The 20,397-nt window shown below is 34.4% G+C and overlaps 2 protein-coding genes across 3 annotated transcripts; one reads left to right on the forward strand and one right to left on the reverse strand.

Moving 5' to 3' along the window:
- The first annotated feature begins 1,078 nt into the window (after nt 1–1,078).
- Nucleotides 1,079–2,579, forward strand: LOC148212777 (uncharacterized). Its single transcript, XM_088121021.1, has one exon. It carries the CDS (start codon nt 1,180–1,182, stop codon nt 2,359–2,361), a length of 1,182 nt encoding a protein of 393 aa, XP_087977147.1. The 5' UTR covers nt 1,079–1,179; the 3' UTR covers nt 2,362–2,579.
- Nucleotides 2,580–12,786: 10,207 nt separating this feature from the next.
- On the reverse strand, nt 12,787–20,185 carry ABA1 (zeaxanthin epoxidase (ZEP) (ABA1)). Of its 2 annotated transcripts, none has more exons than XM_088120883.1 (16): nt 19,414–20,185; nt 18,225–18,387; nt 18,005–18,079; nt 17,805–17,905; nt 17,525–17,640; nt 16,467–16,678; nt 16,151–16,242; nt 15,398–15,512; nt 15,195–15,298; nt 14,138–14,183; nt 13,959–14,023; nt 13,786–13,872; nt 13,642–13,696; nt 13,450–13,538; nt 13,236–13,356; nt 12,787–13,111 (listed from the first exon to the last, which is right to left on the reverse strand). In XM_088120883.1, exons 1-15 carry the CDS (start codon nt 19,920–19,922, stop codon nt 13,254–13,256), a joined length of 1,932 nt encoding a protein of 643 aa, XP_087977009.1. In that variant the 5' UTR covers nt 19,923–20,185; the 3' UTR covers nt 12,787–13,111; nt 13,236–13,253. The 2 variants fall into 2 exon arrangements, with proteins under 2 accessions (XP_087977009.1, XP_022149509.1); XM_022293817.2 differs by having other exon boundaries at nt 13,269–13,356; nt 19,414–20,184.
- Nucleotides 20,186–20,397: the final 212 nt, after the last annotated feature.

Genomic DNA, 20,397 nt, shown 5'->3' on the forward strand with positions numbered 1-20,397 from the left:
GTTCCTAATGGTTGAATAAAAAGTTATTGTAGTTTTTTTTTTCTTAAATCAAAAGTTATTCTGGTTTTTTTTTTCTTACTAAGAATTTGAACCACAACTTAAATTCATTTGGAATCTCAACAGGTCTTACTTCTTCTTTTTTTTTTTTAACACTTGTTCATTCAAAATATTGTTGGGTTGGATAGATTAACAAAATATGTGTCTATATGTTTAATTTTTATTTTCTCATCTAAATTATAGTAATCGTTTTTTAGAAAATAAAATATATAAATTTAGAAATATTTAGAAATTTTGAATGAAAATTTTTCTTAGTTTATTTGTTCACATGCTAGATTAACAACTCTTAAAAATTCATAAATCTACTTTAAAAAAATTAAAGAAAAGTACAGGAACAAAATAGATATAAGGTATTAAATATCTATTGACATGTCGACATTTTCATTGACATTTACATGTATTCATGGGTTCGACATTAACATGAATGATAATAAAAAATTTCCTAGTATTATAAAAAAATGATAAAATATGAAAATATCAACAAAATATCACTAATATATACATAATATTTTTTTTCGAGGCACTAATATATATATAATATTAATATTAAACGAAATGTCGAAATACTATTTTTTAGACAACAAAAAAGTAAAAAGATCAAAATACTTATTTGTTAATTTAAAAATTTTTTACGAATTTTTTTATTTTTATAAATTTTCCATAAATATCTATCAACATCAATATCTTATCGATATTTCTATTAACATTTCCATAAAATTGAGAGCTCAACATTTTCATCGACATCGACATTTAAAACCTTGATTATACCTCAAATTTTTCAAAATTTGAAAGGAAAACCAATAATTTAGCCAAAACCTTCATAATTTGAGTATATAAATCAACAAACAAAACTTAATACATAATTAATACAGCCTATATTTACTTGAACAAATTCTATTCAAATTTGAATAAATTACTTAAATAAGTAAAGCCATGAAAAAGAATATATATAAAATAAAATAAAAAAAAATCGCAGTGGGGCCCACATGAGAAATATGCTATAAATAAGCAGCAGATTACTTTTTAGACATCAAAGTCTGTTCTCTTATCGCCTTCTTCTTCTCTTCTCAGCCGAAAGAAACTCAGAGCCGTAACGTTAATTACGGAGCTTCTTCTTCTACAATGGTCGACGTCGACCGGAGGATGACTGGTATGAACCCGGCCCATCTCGCCGGCCTCCGCCGTCTCTCCGCCCGAGCCGCCGCCGCCCCCTCCGCTCCCTCCACCCGCAACGGCCTCCTCTCCTTCGCTTCCCTCGCCGACAAGGTCCTCACCCATCTCACGAACTCCGGCGTCGAGGTCCAGCCGGGCCTCTCCGACGCCGAGTTCGCCCGAGCCGAGGCCGAGTTCGGATTCGCCTTTCCCCCAGATCTCCGGGCAGTTCTCTCCGCCGGTCTGCCCGTCGGCCCGGGATTCCCCGATTGGCGCGCCGCCGGTGCCCGCCTCCATCTCCGGGCATCTCTCGACCTCCCCGTCGCCGCAATTTCCTTCCAAATCGCCAGAAATACGCTCTGGTCCCGCTCCTGGGGCCCGCGACCCGCCGAACCCGAAAAGGCCCTTCGGGTCGCCCGAAATTCGCTGAAGAGAGCCCCGGTTTTGATCCCCATTTTCAACCATTGCTACATTCCTTGCAACCCGCCGCTGGCCGGAAACCCAATTTTCTTCGTCGACGAGAGCCGCGTGTTCTGCTGCGGGTTCGATTTGTCGGATTTCTTCGAACGGGAGTCGCTGTTTCGGTGCTCTGTTTCGGATCCCCTGTTTCTGAAACAGAGGTCCGTCAGCGAGAAGTCCGCCGCATCGTCGACGACTTTCTCCCGGCGGAGCGTGGACGCCGGCGTCGCAAAGACGCCGCGGTGGGTCGAGTTTTGGAGCGATGCCACCGTGGATCGGCGGCGGAGAAACTCGTCGTCTTCGTCATCGTCGTCGCCGGATCGATTCTTCGAGATGCCGCCGAGGTTCGAAATCCCCAAGTGGGTCGGGGAATACGTCGGAGAATTGGGATCAGTGTTGAGAGGCGGCGGGTGGAGCGAATCGGAGGTGGCGGAGATGGTGGAGGTTTCGGCGGCCGGATTCTTCGACGGCGAGATGGTTCTGTTGGATAATCAGGCGGTCTTCGACGCTCTGCTTCTGAAAGTGGACCGGTTTTCGGATTCGCTGCGGCGGGCAGGGTGGAGCTCCGAGGAGGTTTCGGAGGCGTTCGGGTTCGATTTCCGGTCGGAGAAGGAGAGGAAACCGGCTAAGAAGCTATCGGCAGAACTGGTGGAGAGGATCGGGAAACTGGCCGAGTCGGTTTCCCGGTCATGATACGTACTTGTATTTTAATTTTTAGCTTTGTTTTTTTTTTTTTTTTTTTTTTACTTTACAATTTTTTCAATATATTTTGAACTTTAAGGTATCGGGGTATGCTTTTTTCCTCGTTTTAGGTGAAAGGGGGAAAAAGAAAAGGTATATGAAAATACGAGTTTGTACTCTTTGGACAAAGTTTACATACAAGGATCAAAATTTACGTCATCTTTTATTAACTCCTCGAGTACTTCTTTTTTTGTTTATTTCTAACAATTTTAATTACATTTGTAAACTTGGATCATTGAATCTTTAGTGACAAAATGTTGACCTATATATTCGTTAAATATGTCAACTTGAATATAGTTCAACGGATTAATACACTTATGTTTGATTAGAAAGTTGTGAATTCTGATTAGAAGGTTATAAATTCGAATCCTCCACTTCACGTATTGTACTAAAAATGAATATTTATTAAATATAAACTTTGAGTATAAATGAACCAAGTTGATTCCAATGAATGGAAATCAATATTAAATGAGGAAATGACAATATGGCACCTCTTGTTCTGATATCATTTTAAATAGATTAAATCACAAATGAATCTAAAAGCTTAAGTTTATCTAAAAGTAAAAAATAAATATCTAAAAGCTTAAGTTGATGAATTAAGGTAAATTTATTTATTTTTAATACAAAATTTAATCATTTATAGAATATCTAACATGACCCTTATAAAATTAATGATAGAAAGTTCTTAAAAATGTAAACTAAGATCACCTATTATTAAACTAGTGAATTATGATTCATTTGTGGTGATACACAAAGTTATTGAAGTTCTTAGGTCCCTTCAAATAAAAGCAAAACTTCAATTGCCTTCTTCCAATCATATCAATTTTAGTGCAACAACTTAATCCATAATCAACTCAAAAACTCTCATGGGTGGCGTTATAGAGTTACAAAAAGCCCTTCTTAAGGAAGTCAACCAAGATCATTGATATGAGGCAACTAATTTCAATTATGATTTGCTTATGTTGATGCTTTAAACTAATTCCAATTATACTATTCGTTTATGTTGATGCTTAAAGATGTTACCTCGAGTGTCTGCTATAGAGTATATTTCTTGAAAGTTCATTTTATTAGAGTATCTTTAAGAAGATCACGACTCCCTAATTGACTTGATAGTTATATATAAAAGAGTTCTTAATACTTGTGACAACTACTTGTCATGATGCATTCAAGGAACCATCATCGTCTATTTGATGTGGCACAATACATTTATTACTTCATTAACGAACAATAAATATCTTAGCTGAATTTGTACTTTCATTTCATGTTTGGTTCAGTTGGATGGATGTTATGATTTGTTTGACCTATTTTTTCATGCTTAATTTGCATTTAAAATCAGAAGAGCTAATCTAAGTCCATGGAAAACTCTATAGAAATGTACAAAAGAGAAGAATTCAAGTTCACCTCCATATTTCTAACTCTAAACTATATTGGTGAGTTCCATATTTCTAACTCTAAACTATATTTGTGAGTTTCCTCAAATTTGGATTGTTTCCCATCACCATCCAAGGAGATCAAAACCTCGCTAACTCCTTTAAACCTAAAGAGTTAGGGGTGTGAAATTCCATCTCTTCCCCCCCCCCCCCCCCCCCCCCCCCCCCCCCCCAAAACTTGCTCCAACAAACCAAGACATGTGAAAATCAAATAAGTTTCCTCAAATTTGGATTGTTTCCCATCACCATCCAAGGAGATCAAAACCTCGCTAACTCCTTTAAACCTAAAGAGTTAGGGGTGTGAAATTCCATCTCTCCCCACCCCCCCAAAACTTGCTCCAACAAACCAAGACATGTGAAAATCAAATATATCGTCTAAGATACATGAAATTGATTTACATCGTTGGAGGCATAAAATAACACTATCTACCATGTGGACAACACTAAATGAACGACTACTCAGTGGTTTGAGATGATTGGGGTAGAAGAGAAACGACCAACCATTTGGTCGATTTCAGATATTCGTTCCATCTTAGGAACGATCCAACTACACTTAGTCGAATATTGGGTGTAGAGGTACAAACTCAGCACAACTAGCACGAGCATCTCCGATAGGAATTTCAGAAACTCGACATCCCTCAACTGTCGATCAGACACCCAAAACTATGAATAGGGGGTCCCACTCTACAGTTTGATGTCTTTCATTCTATCTCGGTCTTAATATCAAGATTGATCTCCTTACTAACTTGAGTGTCGAAGTGTTTGCTCCCTTGTACATGTCCTTTCTTGTCAAGAGATCTCCTTGCTCGCTCTGGTTCATTGCAGCTCGCAGTAGATAGCTTCCACCTGCTCAATTGAGATTGTACATTTTGTTGCAAAAACATACATGGTATCGATTGGAATAACTTAGTCTCAAATAAATTAATTATCCATTGAACACAAAATGAATTTTTCACTTAAAAAGTCAATTGTTCTTCAGAGTTAAAGGGCACTACTACAAAAGGAAATAAGATGTGAGAAAATAAACACACTCAATCTGTCGAGTGTTCTCATCCATCTCCACCAAAAGATCGTGGAAGAGTATGATGGGTATACAAACTACATTATTCAATCCGTTAAATAATCAACAATAAACTAAAAATCAAAATTAAAATTCTAGTCACCACTTTTGTAAGACAAAAGGTTTCCAAAGCACTTGGAATGAGCATATAATCAGAAATAAACAAAATTAAAGAATTGAATCACACATATTTATTAATTTGTATTTGTATTTAATGAATGGAACATTATATAATTTTGGTTGGTTTAATTTGTTCATACGACAAGACAACATAGTTTTGCTGAAACTGGCTGAGGTTGCTAAACTACGTACACCCGTTACGTGTGTACTGTGCTTTGAGATTAGAGAATCGAGATTCACGCGCCACACGCCACGATGCCGCGTTGTTGTCATTACATTGCAAACATCTCTCTATTTATAAATTAAATTACACACTAAATTACTATTTTACTTTTTATGGATATAATATAATGTTTAGTTTCAATTCGGTTATTATTGATGGTTTACGCTAGAATTCTAATCGTCGAGAGAATCGAAGGGGGCGAGTTTCACAGGGTGCAAAAAAATTTGTACAGAGGAAGAAAAAAACTTTGACGTTGAAGTCAATGGAATTAGAGGTAAGTTCTTGAGACTGAGCAATTGAATTTGCATACCAACATATGAAGTCTGTCTTTATAGTTATAAGCATTGACATATGGAACCCACTCAATGGTCACTAATTAAGCACAAATGCAAGATTTTAAGCGTGAGATCTGCAATGCAATGGTAAGTAAACAGTTGAGAGCGGTTCTATTTGATATCTTAGCTCAGTCTTTACTAAGGTTAGAGTTTGGGTAAGCGAGGTCTCCAAATATGATTTCTTAGTTCTGTGTTATGAGATGTCATATCTTGGACTTTCAATAACCTATCTTCTTCTGCCTGAGGTCGCTTGATCGATGCCACCCAACCATAAATTTATTGAGGATGCTAGAGGGTTTTGCCATATGCTATAAGTCCATGATTTTACTAGGCGAGCATGAGAATTTTTTAGACCAACAAAATTATGAGTTTCAATTATTCAAAAGTTAACTAATTAAACTAATTAATTAATTATCCCACTTGTTAACCCAATTATTCTCCGAATCCTTCAAAGTTGTACTCTTATAAGTAGAAAACAGATCAACACTATGTCACTACATGCAAGTTAAACATATCCAATAACAAATGGGTTGAAAGTTCATTTTTGTTAGGTGTGTCTTTGTCACTAGTAAATATTAGGTATATTTGTTTAGATAATATGTTATTAAAAAATCAAACTTACTAAATATAATTTTAAACATCATATTAAATTTTCATCCGGTACATTTTTATATGTCTATAAGTTCGACGTCTACCAATAATATGGACGGGTTGTTTCTAAAACAGACTTAAATTTTGTACATGGGAAGGTACGAAAAGAGTGTAGAAAAGAAAAGTAAAAAACCCTACACGAAAGAGAAAAATGGATGTATTCTTTTGAGAAACCCATATGAGACAGAGAGATATTATAGGCATATATCCAATAGGGACAATAGGGAAGTAGAGTGACTGTTTCTTTCTACCATATTTCTTTTTTCTTTTTTGTTCTTTGGATTTTTCAAAAAATTTGGAATCTGGGAAAGATTTGGTTTATTTTGAGGAAAAAAGGAGAAGAAAAAAAGAAACTGACACATAAATGACCTTGGCCTCTGTTCATCTTTTTAGAGACACAACTATGAGTAGCAGCTCTCTGGATTAATCCTCTCTCTCCTTCAAAATATTGGTTCCCATTTCTGCATTTTTCATAATATACTCCCTCAAAAATAGAGAAAGCCTAATTTATGATTATTATATAATAAAGATCATACAATTCAATAACAATCAAGATCATCAACGATTTAAGTACGGAATTAGAAAACCAAAATGCATGAGAAGATTAGAATTATTTAAAACGATTATGCCAAGAAGTATTTTGGTGGTCTTCCTCAACTATGTAATCTGAACATCTCATTTTCAGACTACTTTTTTTAAACCTTCACAACCAAATGACCCCTTGGAGATTAAATAGATATGATATTAAATATTTAGGGACAAAGTTTGTAATATTATTTTCAATGATGATCCTTAGGTATTTGTTAAGCACTTCAAAAATAATATAAAAATTAAGCAAGTAGGCCGAGGAGGATTTGAAAGGCATTATGACACTAAGATTTCCAAAGTTTAGTTCGGCTTTGTTCACGACGTAACTACTCGTCTTATTTGGTTTGATATTGCTACCGCTCATAACTTCAAAAGTCATGATGATATTAATAAACAACATCTTTATCGTAATATTTTTGCTTCTCATTTCAGGCAATTAGCAATAATTTTTTCGTGGACTTTCGAAAACATGTTTCATGTAGCTTGTTCGATAATCATTTTGTTTTTTGTTTTCTATTTTTGAAAATAAAACTTGTAAACACTACTTTCACCCATGTATTTCTTTATTTTGCATATACTTCTCCCACCGATATAAAAAAAATTTAAGCCAAATATTGAAAACTAAAAAAAAATTTATATATATATATATATAGTTTTCAAAAACTTATTTTTTAAAAAAAATTGGTTAAGAGTTTAAATATGTTTTTAAGAAATATGAAAATATAATAAAGAAATTGTGATCAAACAAGCATAATTTTTAGAAATAGGACACTCAAAATCAAAGTGGTTATCAAACATTTAAGTAAATTTATAGTTAAAAAACACACTTGGTCCCTATACTTTCACTAAAGTAAAAATTTAGTCCCTAAACTTTAGTTTTGTAACGATTTAGTCCCTATACTTCCACTAAAGTAGCAATTTATCCTTATGATTTAGTACATGTAGTTTAAAATTTGTAACATTTTAGTCCCTATCATAAGAAATTTTATTAAAATTATTAAACATCAAATTTTATCATATAACAATTTAATCTTTCTAATTTTAAACATATTTGGTTCCTCCTTAGTTTATCAATATATATATATATATAAGAAACTTAACAATAACAAAAAAATCACGATAGGGACTAAATCGTTACCAACTTTAAATTACAATGACTAATTAAATTGTTACATATTAAAGTTCAAGGACTAAATTGTTATTAATTTGAAAGTACAATGACTAAATCGTTAAGAACTAAAGTTTAGGGACCAAATTGTTACTTTAACGAAATTACACGACAAAAGTGTTTTTTAACCTAAATTTATTCATTCTTTTAATATAATAAAATAAAACTAAAAGTTTCACATAGCAATGTCAGTGAACTGATTGAATATATAAGGAGAGGGCCAAAGTAGAAAAATTCTAATTGTTCCGTCTTTATTTTGCTTTCAACTCTTGAAAATTAAAAGAAAATTAAAAATTAAAAATTAAAAATATATATATTTAGATACTATTTTTTCAAATTAGTTTTTAAAATTTTGGTGGGGATTTCTAAAATTTTTTTAGAAAAGTTGATTGTGAAACAAAAATAAAACTTATTAAAACAAAAAAAGATAGAATGATTATTTAAGTTCCTAAGATTTTCAAAATAATTTTTAAATAGAAAACAAATTTAGTTTGCAAAAAATAAAATGCAAAAGGCTCATGTGATATGGCTAAATTTGGAACCTTTTTTAACACAAGATCAATATTATCACAATTTGTACAAAAAAAGTCAATCAAAATTTTAAGAAAATTCAAACAGTGATGATTTTACATCTTTACCCTTATTCTATTTTTAAACCTCACCTAAAAAAGTTTAATTTGGAATTTATTAGATTTCAAAAGTGCTATTAAAAAAATTGAAAAACTAACCTAACTTAGGTAAATAAATATTACAAAGCTTAATTTTTAGTAAATAGAAAACCAAAACTAAAATTGTCACTAAAGTTTTGTCAAGAAACTAGGTAATTAATTCTTTATAACATAGATCAAAATTCCAAAAAAAAAAAAAAAAAGTTAAAAAGAAAAGAAAAAAATTACCATCGACTAATATTAAATTTATTTCCACCAAATCCATATATATTTATGCAAGATCGAAGACGCGATTCACACATGTCTATTTTTTTCTTTAAGATCGCGAGCGAAACTTAGCCATTAATAATAATGCAATTTATTCGTCCTACGAAATCACATGATAAAAATTATACATATCTCAAGAGCATCCAAAATGAAAATAAATGGGGCCACTTGTTTGATTTAGTTTGCATGAGAGGTGATAGACCAAAAACTGAATTTGCACATGACAATAATGAATAAAAACCTAACAAATTTCATACAATTATATGTTCCCCTTTGTCAACTCTCTTTTTCTTTTCTTTTTTCTTCTCCAACTTTGAATCTAAACCAAATTCTCTTACTTTTTTTTCTACACCATTTTCCTCTCAAACACAGACAAGACAACAATACCCATCCTCTCATCTTGTTCATACCCTATATTATTTTGTTTACTTAGCTTCCACATCTGCCAATGACTTTATACCAATTCTCGAAAGTGTGGAAGTTGGAATCTCTGACTTCAAAGAGAGTAGTAGATGTTAATTACTGTTGAACTATGCTCGTGTTGGCAACACAATACTTTTTTCAGAGTAAAAAAATGTTCGAATCCCTATTCCGATATCGGAAGAATACTTGATTGTCGATTTATTATATTATATTATATTATATTATATTATATATATTCACACCCACATGATGCACAAAATTGACTTTGGAAGAATGGAATTGAGATAGAGTTAAGTGGGCCCATAAGTGAGGCCCAATGGATGAAGTTGGCTCCTTCGGATACCTGCAGTTTCAGAGCTTCCGACAAAACCCACCTCCTCAAACTCAGCCCATGCTTTATTAAATCACCGGTGGGCCCATCTTCTCCCAATTTTTTTCTCTCTTTTTTATTTAATATTACATCACAGATAAAATGACCAAGATCGAACCTACCATCTCTGATGGAGAGGAACAAATGTCTTGCTACTCGAGCCATGTTTAGGTCAAACCTACGGGTCAATATTTTTCTTTCAAAGATTTTAGCAAAAATAAAATAGTATTTCTTTTAATACAACCTGTGGGGTGGGAATTTGAACTCATGACCTTTTGATCGGAGATAGGTATTTTAACCAATTGAGCTATATTCAGATGGGCCAATATACTTAACATTGGAAGTCAAAATTATTGGCATTGAATCACATGAAATTCGATCAACAATCCACTCAAAATCAAGCTATAGAAATACCCACACCTATAAAAATAGCCACAAAATCAAATATATATAAAAAGAAACTCTAAAGTTCAGGTTATTTTTATAGATGTTTAGACTTAAGTACCAAATTAATTTGATCAATCATCAAATTAAATATGTTCTTTAAAGTAACGGAAGATTTAAACATGAATATAACTTAATGATTAAGAATATACATATATATATTGTGATGTAATATTCAAAAAAGAATTAGATTTTAGATAATAAGTTATTAATGTAATTAAGGATTGGCTAAAGGGTATTTTCATCACAATACCTTTTTTTTTCCGAACGAGTCAGATTAATCCATTTCAAGTTTTACTATAACTACAAATATTATTTTCTAAATTTGCAATAAGCAGCTCTTGTCTTTCTTTTTTACTAAATCTTTAAAATATGAACTTAAATATTCTTTTTCTTTTTTTTTTTTTTTTTGAATTTTGGCTACCATATGTGTAATAATGGAACCGACATCTCATTTACTCAATTTTTTTTCTTTTATTTTTTTTTAATTTTCTTGAAAGGACAAACAAAAATTCGGTCCATTATTCGAATTTGGCCATTCTCCAATTCAGTTATTTCCCATTCCCAACGGTATTTCTAACCTTTTTTTTTCTTCTTTGGAAGAATTATTTCAAGTAATAATAAATAGAGAAATAATATATATTGGGGGCATCACGTGCAGGACATTCCTGGCGGTGCCGCTGATGGTGGAATCACGTGCCACCGCAAAGACTCGTCGGAGAAGAGTTTGAGATCTAGAAGAGGCGGTGCCCCGCCGGCGCCGCCCGGTGTTAACGACCGTTGACTCTTTCAAGACCTTTCAACGGTGCCGATTCCTTCCAAGGATTATTCTCTTTCTTTTTTTTTTTTTTAATATTGGAGGTGAGTTACCATTTAAATGGAAAATAGGTGTTTGGATTCCGAAAGAGCTTACCGGATGCACCCTCGACTTCAGACAGCTCAATTGACAATTTTTTTTTGTTTAAATACTATTTTGGTTGGTTTAGATTTTTAAATTCTGTTCACACTAACTTATCTATTTACTTTAATAAGTGACCAATTTGGTCCTTGTTTGCAAAATTTTAAAACAAATTTTATACAAAATAGAAATCATTTTATACAACTTTATAATTATATTTTTCAAGAAATTTAGTGAGTGAAAAGTGTCATATTAAAATTATCATAGAAAAGGGATAAAAATAAAAATGAAAGTTATTAAAATTGTCACTTTTTTGAAGTAGAGGAATCAAAGTGTACGTTTTTTAAGGTATAAAAACTAAGATAAACAAAAGTTGAAAATACGGTAACCAAAAACTAAAGTCGAGAGTACAACGACAAAAATGAACCAAAAGTTCAAAATACAATAACTAGTTTTAAACCATCACCATCATCATCTATGTTTCCTTTCATTTTACCAAAAATTCTCAATTTCATCCAATTTAACATTATACTTGCGACTAAGATTTAGCAAAAAGAAAGGTAAAATGTTCCGCAACTCACTAATTCTAATGAGAAATTATATAAAATTAAATTGGATTCATGTACAAGATCCATCGTTGAATAACTCTCACAAAACACGCAAATTTCGGAAAAAAAAGTTTTCTCGTTCATTCAGTCGATTTTGTATCAAACATGTATTTCATAATTCATTAAATTCGGATTAACTCTTTTAAACGATTTTTCAGACAAACATATGTAGAAGATAAACTTACAACAATTATTCAAGTTTAAGGTAAAAATTTCAACACTAATCTAAATATGAGGTGCAACTTGATGAAATTGAAAGTTTAAGGTGAAAATTGATATAAGTTGAGTGGTAAAAATTAAAATTCTCCTTTATTTTTTAAAGTCTAGATATAGCTTTTGATTTATATAAATGGTCAAAAACTTTAGATGAGGAATCAAGGAAAAGTCCAAAATTCTACAGACTTTTAGTGACTTTGATTTTGAGTAAATTTACCATTAGTAAATTTTAACATAAAATTAAATCGGTTATCTTCAACCATTTTACCTCATGCCTAAATATTACATTACAACTGTAAAAAGAGAGAATTGAAGTGACAGCTCCTAAAGAGGCCTTAGTGACCGACCACATTAATATCTTTAGGTGGTAGGTTCGACCTAACATGAAAAATAAATGGGTATTTCATAGTATGGTAAAGAAATCGATAAAATATAAAAAATAATATGAATATTAATCATTTTTAACTTAATTAAAATTATTTAAAAATATTGAAATGATGACATGTTAATATAAATATTTTTTATGATTTTTATTTTATGTTTATAACCTTTTCCAAGGATCCCTCTGACATCAACATTTTAACGATATTTTCATTAAATTGAAGTCTCAACATTCAATCAACATCGACATTTAAAATTTTACAACATAATACTATAACAAGATCATCTTATAGGTTAAGCATACTGAATTAACTCAAACTTATAACACGATCATCTTCTAGGTCGAACGTACTGAGTTAACTCAAGCTTTTAGCTCGATTCTGTAAGCTCTAGTTGTAGCACCAACAAACCCGCGAACAGATGGGAGAGGATTAGTACGCAATGGACGATTTAATTTTTATACTTTAAAAATGTAACGATTGAATCTTAATTCCTAAACTTCGGGAAAAAAAATGTAATGATCGATAGGACCAAAATTTAACTCGAGGACTTGACCATTATATATATATGTATATATATACATTTAAATATAAAGACTAAACCGTTGCAAATGTTAGGAGAGTCCGAATACATTAACCTCAACATTCTGATGTATACTTATATGACCTTTAGAAATCATTGCATGTAAAATCTGCAGTGCTCCACTGCCTTCCAATAATTTCTGTACATAATATCTATTAAAATTGAGAAGAATTAAAGATGAAGATTTTCCACATTATTTCATGACTTGCTCTCTACTTCTTCTCTATTTTTTTCAACTGAAGATCTTATCACCTTCACACGAAATGCTGCCTGCATACAAACATTAAAAAAAAAATTATGACAAGATTGAGAGATGAATTGATCGACATTCTCAACGTCGTTAACTCAGATCCATTAGAACTTTCTATATTCATCATATTGGTTGAGGACTAACCCGAAAATTCCAAAGTTTTCAGTCATCACTTACCTTCCTATCTGAACCAAACTCAATAATGTCCGATTGATGGAAACGAGCTGGAAAATTGGGAGGTATGCAATACCGCCTTCCTTCGTTACTGCAATCATATTTGCAAGAATATATCTTGAGCTCTATATACCCTTCCCCCGCCCCGCCAAGTAAAAAGAACTGCCTCATAATATATACTTACTCAGTGAGCCAGGTACCATGTTCACTCCTCAGATCAGTCACGAAGAAGGCCCCGTCTTTGTAATGAATCTGAGCGTGCTTTTTTGAAACCTGCAATTAACGAAAAACAAACTAGTTTAGATTGTTTCGATTTTCGACCATCAGCAGTAAGACAGGGAGTTCTTTTCAAGTGTATAAAGTGTAATTGTTCCACCTGAGGCAACGGTATAGCAAACGACGTCCCTGAATATACCGTCAGCTCCGTACTTCTGCAATAACATGTATTAAAAAAAGAATTCCCTTCATGAACATACCAATTTCGTTAGGCTACCCGAAAGAAAAGAGAACATAAGCATACCCAATCACACAGGCCCCATTCTCGTCTCTGCTTAAAGGAATGGGCTGAGAAACACCAGCTTCGTCTCCCTGTGGCAATAGAAACCACCTGAAAAACAAACCGGTTTGGCTCTAATGAGAAGATCAGAGCATCCATTGCTAACATTAAACGGGCAATCCGGATTGTGAGCTTACTCTCCGTTAATAGCACGCTCCAGGGCATCGTCATCTTCAAACCATATACGCAATTTATCGTTTGCCTTCACGAACATTATTTCAAGAAAATAAATTTCAATGGCCAAAATGGAGAATGTAATAAGATTCACTCTTTGCTATAAACAGACTGAACACAAAATTAATTGTAGATTACATACTTTGTCTGAGAGTCTGCAAGATGGTGGCCTCCCTTCTAATTTTGAACTGCAGAAGAAAAATGAAAAACCCCTCAGTTTTCATTAAAAGAGAAGGATGGAAGAGACAAAATTGAAGAAGAAATTGACAGCAAAGAAGATGGAAACCAGAGGAATAATCAGTCTTCGAAATTTCCAAATGCTCGGAATCCTCAGATACTTCTAGCCTTGATCGGGGAGCTTGAAATTGATCAAAATAGAGTTCTTTTAGTATATTGGAACAGAGGGTGGGTCTGAAGGGGATCCAAAATGACTACTTCAGGAAGGTGGTTCAGGTTTTTAAAGGAAAAGGGTGATTATTTAATGCCTACTGGTCTGGTTAACAAAAAGGTAGTTAAGATTATGCTGTTAATGGCGGCAGCCCTTCTCCAGTTTCAAGCCTATTGGTGAAAGAATTAGTGAATCCATAAAAGATTCTATTTAGGGTGGAGTGCTTTGAGTATTTATAAGAGTTGGGTGTTTTCTTAGTCCTATTCTAGAAAGAAAAGAAAAGAAAAGTAAAAAAAAAAAAGAAGAAAAAAGAGGTATGAGCAGCCAAAATTGGGGGTTTGGAAGAGACAGTTGAGGCGCTTTTCTGCGTGGGGGACGGTTTTCTTAGGGAGCTTTTTGTCATAATCCAAAGCTTGCTAAAATTGGAAATGTCTGAAGAAGTGCTGATAAAACACTCAACAAACAGAATAAGTGCTTTGAGAGGCAGCACTTGGTGCTTCAACATGGAGCGCCCAAAGTTACCATAAACTTTTGAAATGGATCTCTAGGAGGTTTCCTGAGAAGTTTTGTGAGGCAAGTACATTTCTAGAGGTCCCAAGAAAGGGTTGTTTTTAGCTTTTTCGGGTATCTTTGAATTTATGTCAACCTCAACGTAGCCCAAAGGTGGGAGGTTCAAATCACCAATCTCACATACTGTTGAACTCAAAAAAAAAAAAGAAAAAGAACAGAGTTTTTCACTAGGTAACTTTTCAATAAAATTTTTCCTTTTAAAAAAGATTAGAAATAAAGAGATAGAATTTAAGGAATTTACCTATTACCCCCTAAGACCCAATTAAGCATCAAGGGCATTGCAAGGTCAATAAAAAACCTTCCACCAACTCGTCCTGGATGCGGTATTCTAAACTGTGTCAAAAACTAGAACATCGATCGAATTTCATCAGACATACTGTACAGCCTTGCCTCATACAAAGATTCGTCTACTGTTGAATGTTAGTACATACATCAGTTTCTTACCGAAAGCGGGCCGAGTCCTACTCCCAAATAAGCTTTATAAGTGGAAGCCATTAATGCAGCCATTCTTGCCATTCCATGGATAACAGCAACCCGTATTCTTCTAGAACTCTCATAACTAGGATCATTTAAAAAAAAAAAAGACAATTAAATTAATTAAATTAAAAAAAGGGTGAGAAAAGATATTGACATATATTTCTACGGTTCAAACTGTAAGCCAGCAGCAGATTTGTTAGTCTTACAATGTTACTTATTTGGAAAACTGGGTAAACAAAATCCTTGAATGTAACTATCTAACCCCTGAACTTTTATCTGTTCTGTTTTAGTCCCACAACTGTTTTAGATTATTTTAGCCCTTACCTTTATTAATTATTTAATCTGAATCTAAGTTAGATTTGAAACCCCTAATACCTAACCTATGTTGTTACCTTTAAATACTTGTTCATACGGACATTTTTCAAGTAATTGAAACATATTGTTTTTTGGATTTCCCAAAAAACGTAATGTCTGAATCAGTTAAGTTATGCGCATGTTGCTAAGTAAATAAATCATATTAGCCTTAATGTTAAATAATTTATAAAAAAAAATAAAATAAAATAATGAAAACGACTAAAATAGTTTCTTATAAGCAAAGTTCAAGGGCTAAAATAAAACATTTAAAAACTTGGGAACCAAAATGAAAGTTAAATGAGCAAAATAAGATTTAAATCTTCAACATTCTATTATTACATACCACATGGAAATAGAATTAATTACCTCTTTAATGAAGAAACAATGTCAACTGGAGATCCTGAGGCCACGCTTTCGTTCCATGCTTTATCCAGCTCAAGTGCAAGTTGATAACCATCCTGCAATAATCGGGGAAAAATTGGAAGGAAAACCACACGTTAACCCAGTTTTATTGCATTTGAAGTTCCTACTACAGCAGAAGAGTGACCGAGCAAGAAACTTCAATGAGCAGTGTCCAAGAAATAGAGGTTGGTAACCAATCATTTACGGTAACTAGAACTTTTCAGTAACAACCTTAATGTGGATCAAAGGATATAAAGAAATCGAGTCAAAAAATGAATACCTCAATAGCCATGCATCCCCCTTGACCCATATTTGGCTGCATAGCATGTACAGAATCCCCAAGCAAAGTTACACGGCCCTTTCCCCATGTGAAAATAGGTGTGCGATCATATATGTCACGTCGAAGAACGGCATCTTCATCAGTGGCATGTATCAGATCTATCACATTGTCACACCAACCTTCAAAAATTTTGAGTAGTCTTTCCTTTCTGCCTGCAGGAAGCCAATCAAATGTTATTCGAGAAAGCCTGCAGCAAAAGAAACTCGGGATAGTTCTCTCAAGTCGACGCAATTAGGATCGACCCATTCCTTCTAACAGTTATGCTGTTGCATAAGTTATCAAATGCTTTTAAAATGTAGTGGAAAGAACATATTATGGGAATATGTTCTCTCTTTCTTTTTTTCATCTTGTATTGCTGCCATCATTAGTTAGTTACAGAGCGGTAAGGACTCATGTAAATGGTGTGAGCCAGGGATCATGCATTGAGCGTCCGTCAGCTATAATGGGCAGGAATGCTTTATATTTAGGAGACGAAAAGGCTTAGTTTGAGAGTTAAGCATTCTGATGGAGAGAGAATTCTCAGGATTCTAGCTTGCTGATTGTCACCAGTGGAGGGCCTGAGTAGATGTAGACTATTTTTATCGAACTGCTATAATTTTGTGTTTACTCTTCCTCTTTATTGTTCTTCTTCGCTCCTCGATTAATGATCTTAATCCATTCGTTTGTATAGGTTTGTTAGGTTCGTTGGTTCTCTGGTGAAATGTTCTGGTTGTTCTACAACAGAACAACATACCATAATTTATCCTTTAAAAAGATTGACATAACAGAGCTACAACCAGAATCATACTCCTTTAACTGAACACATTAAACAATTGGAAGAGAACATTCGTCCATCTAGATACTTAATTAAGAATATTTTAGAAATTTTAGGATGTAGATATTTTCATACATATAATTTCAAGTAATAATTTAAGAAGAAAACTCTCTCTTTTGATTTTGTTTTATTTGCTTCTCTCTCCTAGAAGAGGCATTACTAATAATAGAAGGGTTAAACATACCACGAGGGGCATCAGTGCCACCAGGAGGTTCCTTATGAAAGGCATACCACTGCATCTTTCCCGCACCGACATCTGAGGAAACGAAGTATTGTTTGTGCCCCAAAAACACTCGGTACCTTCAGAATATAAATAAAAAGAAACCAGGTCTTAAAAAAAGAATACCGGAAAGTTGTCCAAGTGAGATAACTGCGATAGAATCCAAAATAATATTTTCCACTAAGCTAACTACTAATACGCCCTTAATATCCTAATAATATTTTTAAATATCCACATGTATTACCCAACAGTTTCAATGTCAGCTGGTATGAAGTCTGCGATACCAGTATAGCAGGTGTAGTCTGAATATACAGCTTCCGAGTGTCCAAACAAGTTCTGTCTGACCTGACATCATAAACCCTATAACATCAATATTCATTAATAAAACAGCTCAATGGGAACAACTTAAATCCAACCAAAAAATGTAGTAATATATGATAGTACCTTTGACCGAATACCATCTGCTCCGACCAAGAGATCACCCTCGTGACGCTGCCCATTTTCAAGAACCACACTAACCTAAAGGCAGATTACGAAGAAAGACAAGATGACATCATGTCAATGACAAAGAAACGGATGTGTCAGGTAACCATAGCCTTTTTCATGAAGCTATAAGCTGGATATTTTGCAAGAAAAAGAAAGAGAAACCATGACAGGATATTACCTTATCTCCATTATCCTCAAAGTCAACAACATTACTATCATTTATAATCACATCATCACCCACGGCACGAGCAAGAATTTGTTGTAATGCCATCCGGCTGATAACCCTTGTGACAGGAAGTCCTCGTTCCGCTGCAGGAGTGAATGTGTCAAACTTGATGTACCTGATACGAGTTACATATCCTTCATGTGACACAATTCGGATAATTGACATCTTAGATAATACATAGCTATAAGCCCAGCAGAGTCAATTTGAAAGGTAAATCCTTTCTCTCTCTCTCTTTTTTATGAGAAACAATATTTGTATAAATGAACAAAAGGAGAACAACCTGCATGGAGATGAGAGGTCCCCCAGAAAAAAACTAATGAAGAGTAGCCCTCCAATCACTTCTCTTAAATTTCATGTTTTGGAAGCTGGTCCTATACATTCCTTTTTGTTTGTTGGTTCATATTCCAAATTGACACAGCCTAACAAAAGTTTAACAAACCGTGAAATCACCAATGAACCCAAAAGCTTAAACTAATGAGTTGGGTAAATTTAATCTTTCATAGATATTTAACCTAAGCTAATGGATTGATCGGTGATTTTTTGCAAATTTCTAAGTCCACAAGTGAGGGAGAGTGTTAAGATTTCTCTAAAATGATTAAATTTACCCTAACCTATTAGCTTGATCTTGTGGGTTGATTGGTGATTCAACGAAAAGAAAATCCCAGAGACCCGGACAGTGAAAACCGCTGCAATAAACATGGATTGCAAAAATGCCTTCCGGTTAAGGTCTATCAAGAAAACGGTATGATTCAGAAAGAATCAAAGAAAGAAATGTACACTATTACCACATGCTCTGAAGTCTAAAGATTAATTAACCAACAACTTCAAGCACACAACAATTCTTAGACAGTGCAACATATCATTCATTCATTCAGTTAGCTCAACATGTCTTTTTCAGTCCCATCTCTCAGCTGTCGACATGATATTCTTAGCTAAATCCCAGATTTGGAAAGTGGGTCAACCATTTTTCCTTCTTCTGTTTTGGATGAAATGAAAGTGGGTCAACTTCGAATCTAAATCCATGAAGTTTCTTAGTCAAAAGATATACAAACTCAAACGCTATAATCATTTCCAGAAAGATCCAACGAAGATGAGGAGACCTCATCACAAGAAACCACGAGTAAAATTCTTAGCAACATACCAATTTCCAGAAACCCCATCAACGAGCCCGTTAATCCTATCACCAGTGATACAGCCAACTCTCATGACTTCCTCTGCAACATCCAAATCAATGGCTTCCAAAGCCGCCAACGCATTGCTCTGTATCTGAATCGGACCCCTGTACTGCCCCTCCCCTCTGATCGCACTTATATCCCTCTCGAAAACCACCACTTCAAACCCTTTCCTCTTCGCCGCCAGAGCAAAAACCAGACCCCCAATCCCTCCTCCGGCCACCAGTATCCGAACATTCCTAGTGGGAACGCTCCGGCCGATCTCTCCGGCCGCCCCTTCCTCCGGTGGCGCCTCCGCCACGGCGGCTCTCACCTGGGTCACTCTCTTCCTCCGCCACCCACACGCCGCTTTACAGGTACCGCGCTGACAAGGCGAAATCTCAACAAGGTACTCACGAAAAGCCGGAACGGGGAAGCAGGTTCTTGACAAGCCAGAAGAGGAAAGATTAAAGGGGTTGTAAATGGTAGTCAAAGCCATGGTGGGTCAGTGACTGAAGCCACTCCTCGCTATGTTTCCGATGAAAATTTGCAGAGAAAACCGAAGTAGGAAGGAATTAGGAAGAAATGGAGAATTTGGGTGGGTTTTTTAGGCTTGTGGCGACGACATTCTTCGGGAGTGGTGGAGAATGGACAGCCATGTGGCAATTCCTGGACAAATTTCACCGAATTTTGGGAGTTTTGTCCACCGGTGGAAGCAAAAATCTTTGTTAGTGGTTCGCATTTTAGTACACCATTATTATCTATAATTTTTCTTTGTGTGCTCACCGAAAGTTGTAGCTGTCCACAGCCCACACTACCGTCCACTTCCACTGAAATACATGAAAATAAACATAGTTTTTTTTTAAAGAAAATTCAAATAATAACTGTAAGTGTCCAAACAGTTTGCCTGCTTAATAATCAGTTTCAATCTCATCCCAAATATTTTAAAATTTTTTAATCTAAAACTAATTTGT

This window comes from Momordica charantia (assembly GCF_013281855.1).
Source record: "Momordica charantia cultivar OHB3-1 chromosome 2 unlocalized genomic scaffold, Mcharantia_2.0 BLBB01000002.1, whole genome shotgun sequence".
Taxonomy (NCBI): Eukaryota; Viridiplantae; Streptophyta; class Magnoliopsida; order Cucurbitales; family Cucurbitaceae; genus Momordica; species Momordica charantia.

Excerpts from the sequence above, each read along its gene's own strand:
- LOC148212777 (XM_088121021.1), top strand. The coding sequence starts at position 1,180 with ATGGTCGACGTCGACCGGAGGATGACTGGTATGAACCCGGCCCATCTC.
- ABA1 (XM_022293817.2), bottom strand. The coding sequence starts at position 19,922 with ATGGCTTTGACTACCATTTACAACCCCTTTAATCTTTCCTCTTCTGGC. Across the intron at positions 15,513-16,150 it reads ATTGTTTCTTCATTAAAGAG|TTATGAGAGTTCTAGAAGAA; the intron begins GTAATTAATTCT and ends AAATGATCCTAG. Across the intron at positions 15,299-15,397 it reads TAGGACTCGGCCCGCTTTCG|TTTTTGACACAGTTTAGAAT; the intron begins GTAAGAAACTGA and ends TCGATGTTCTAG.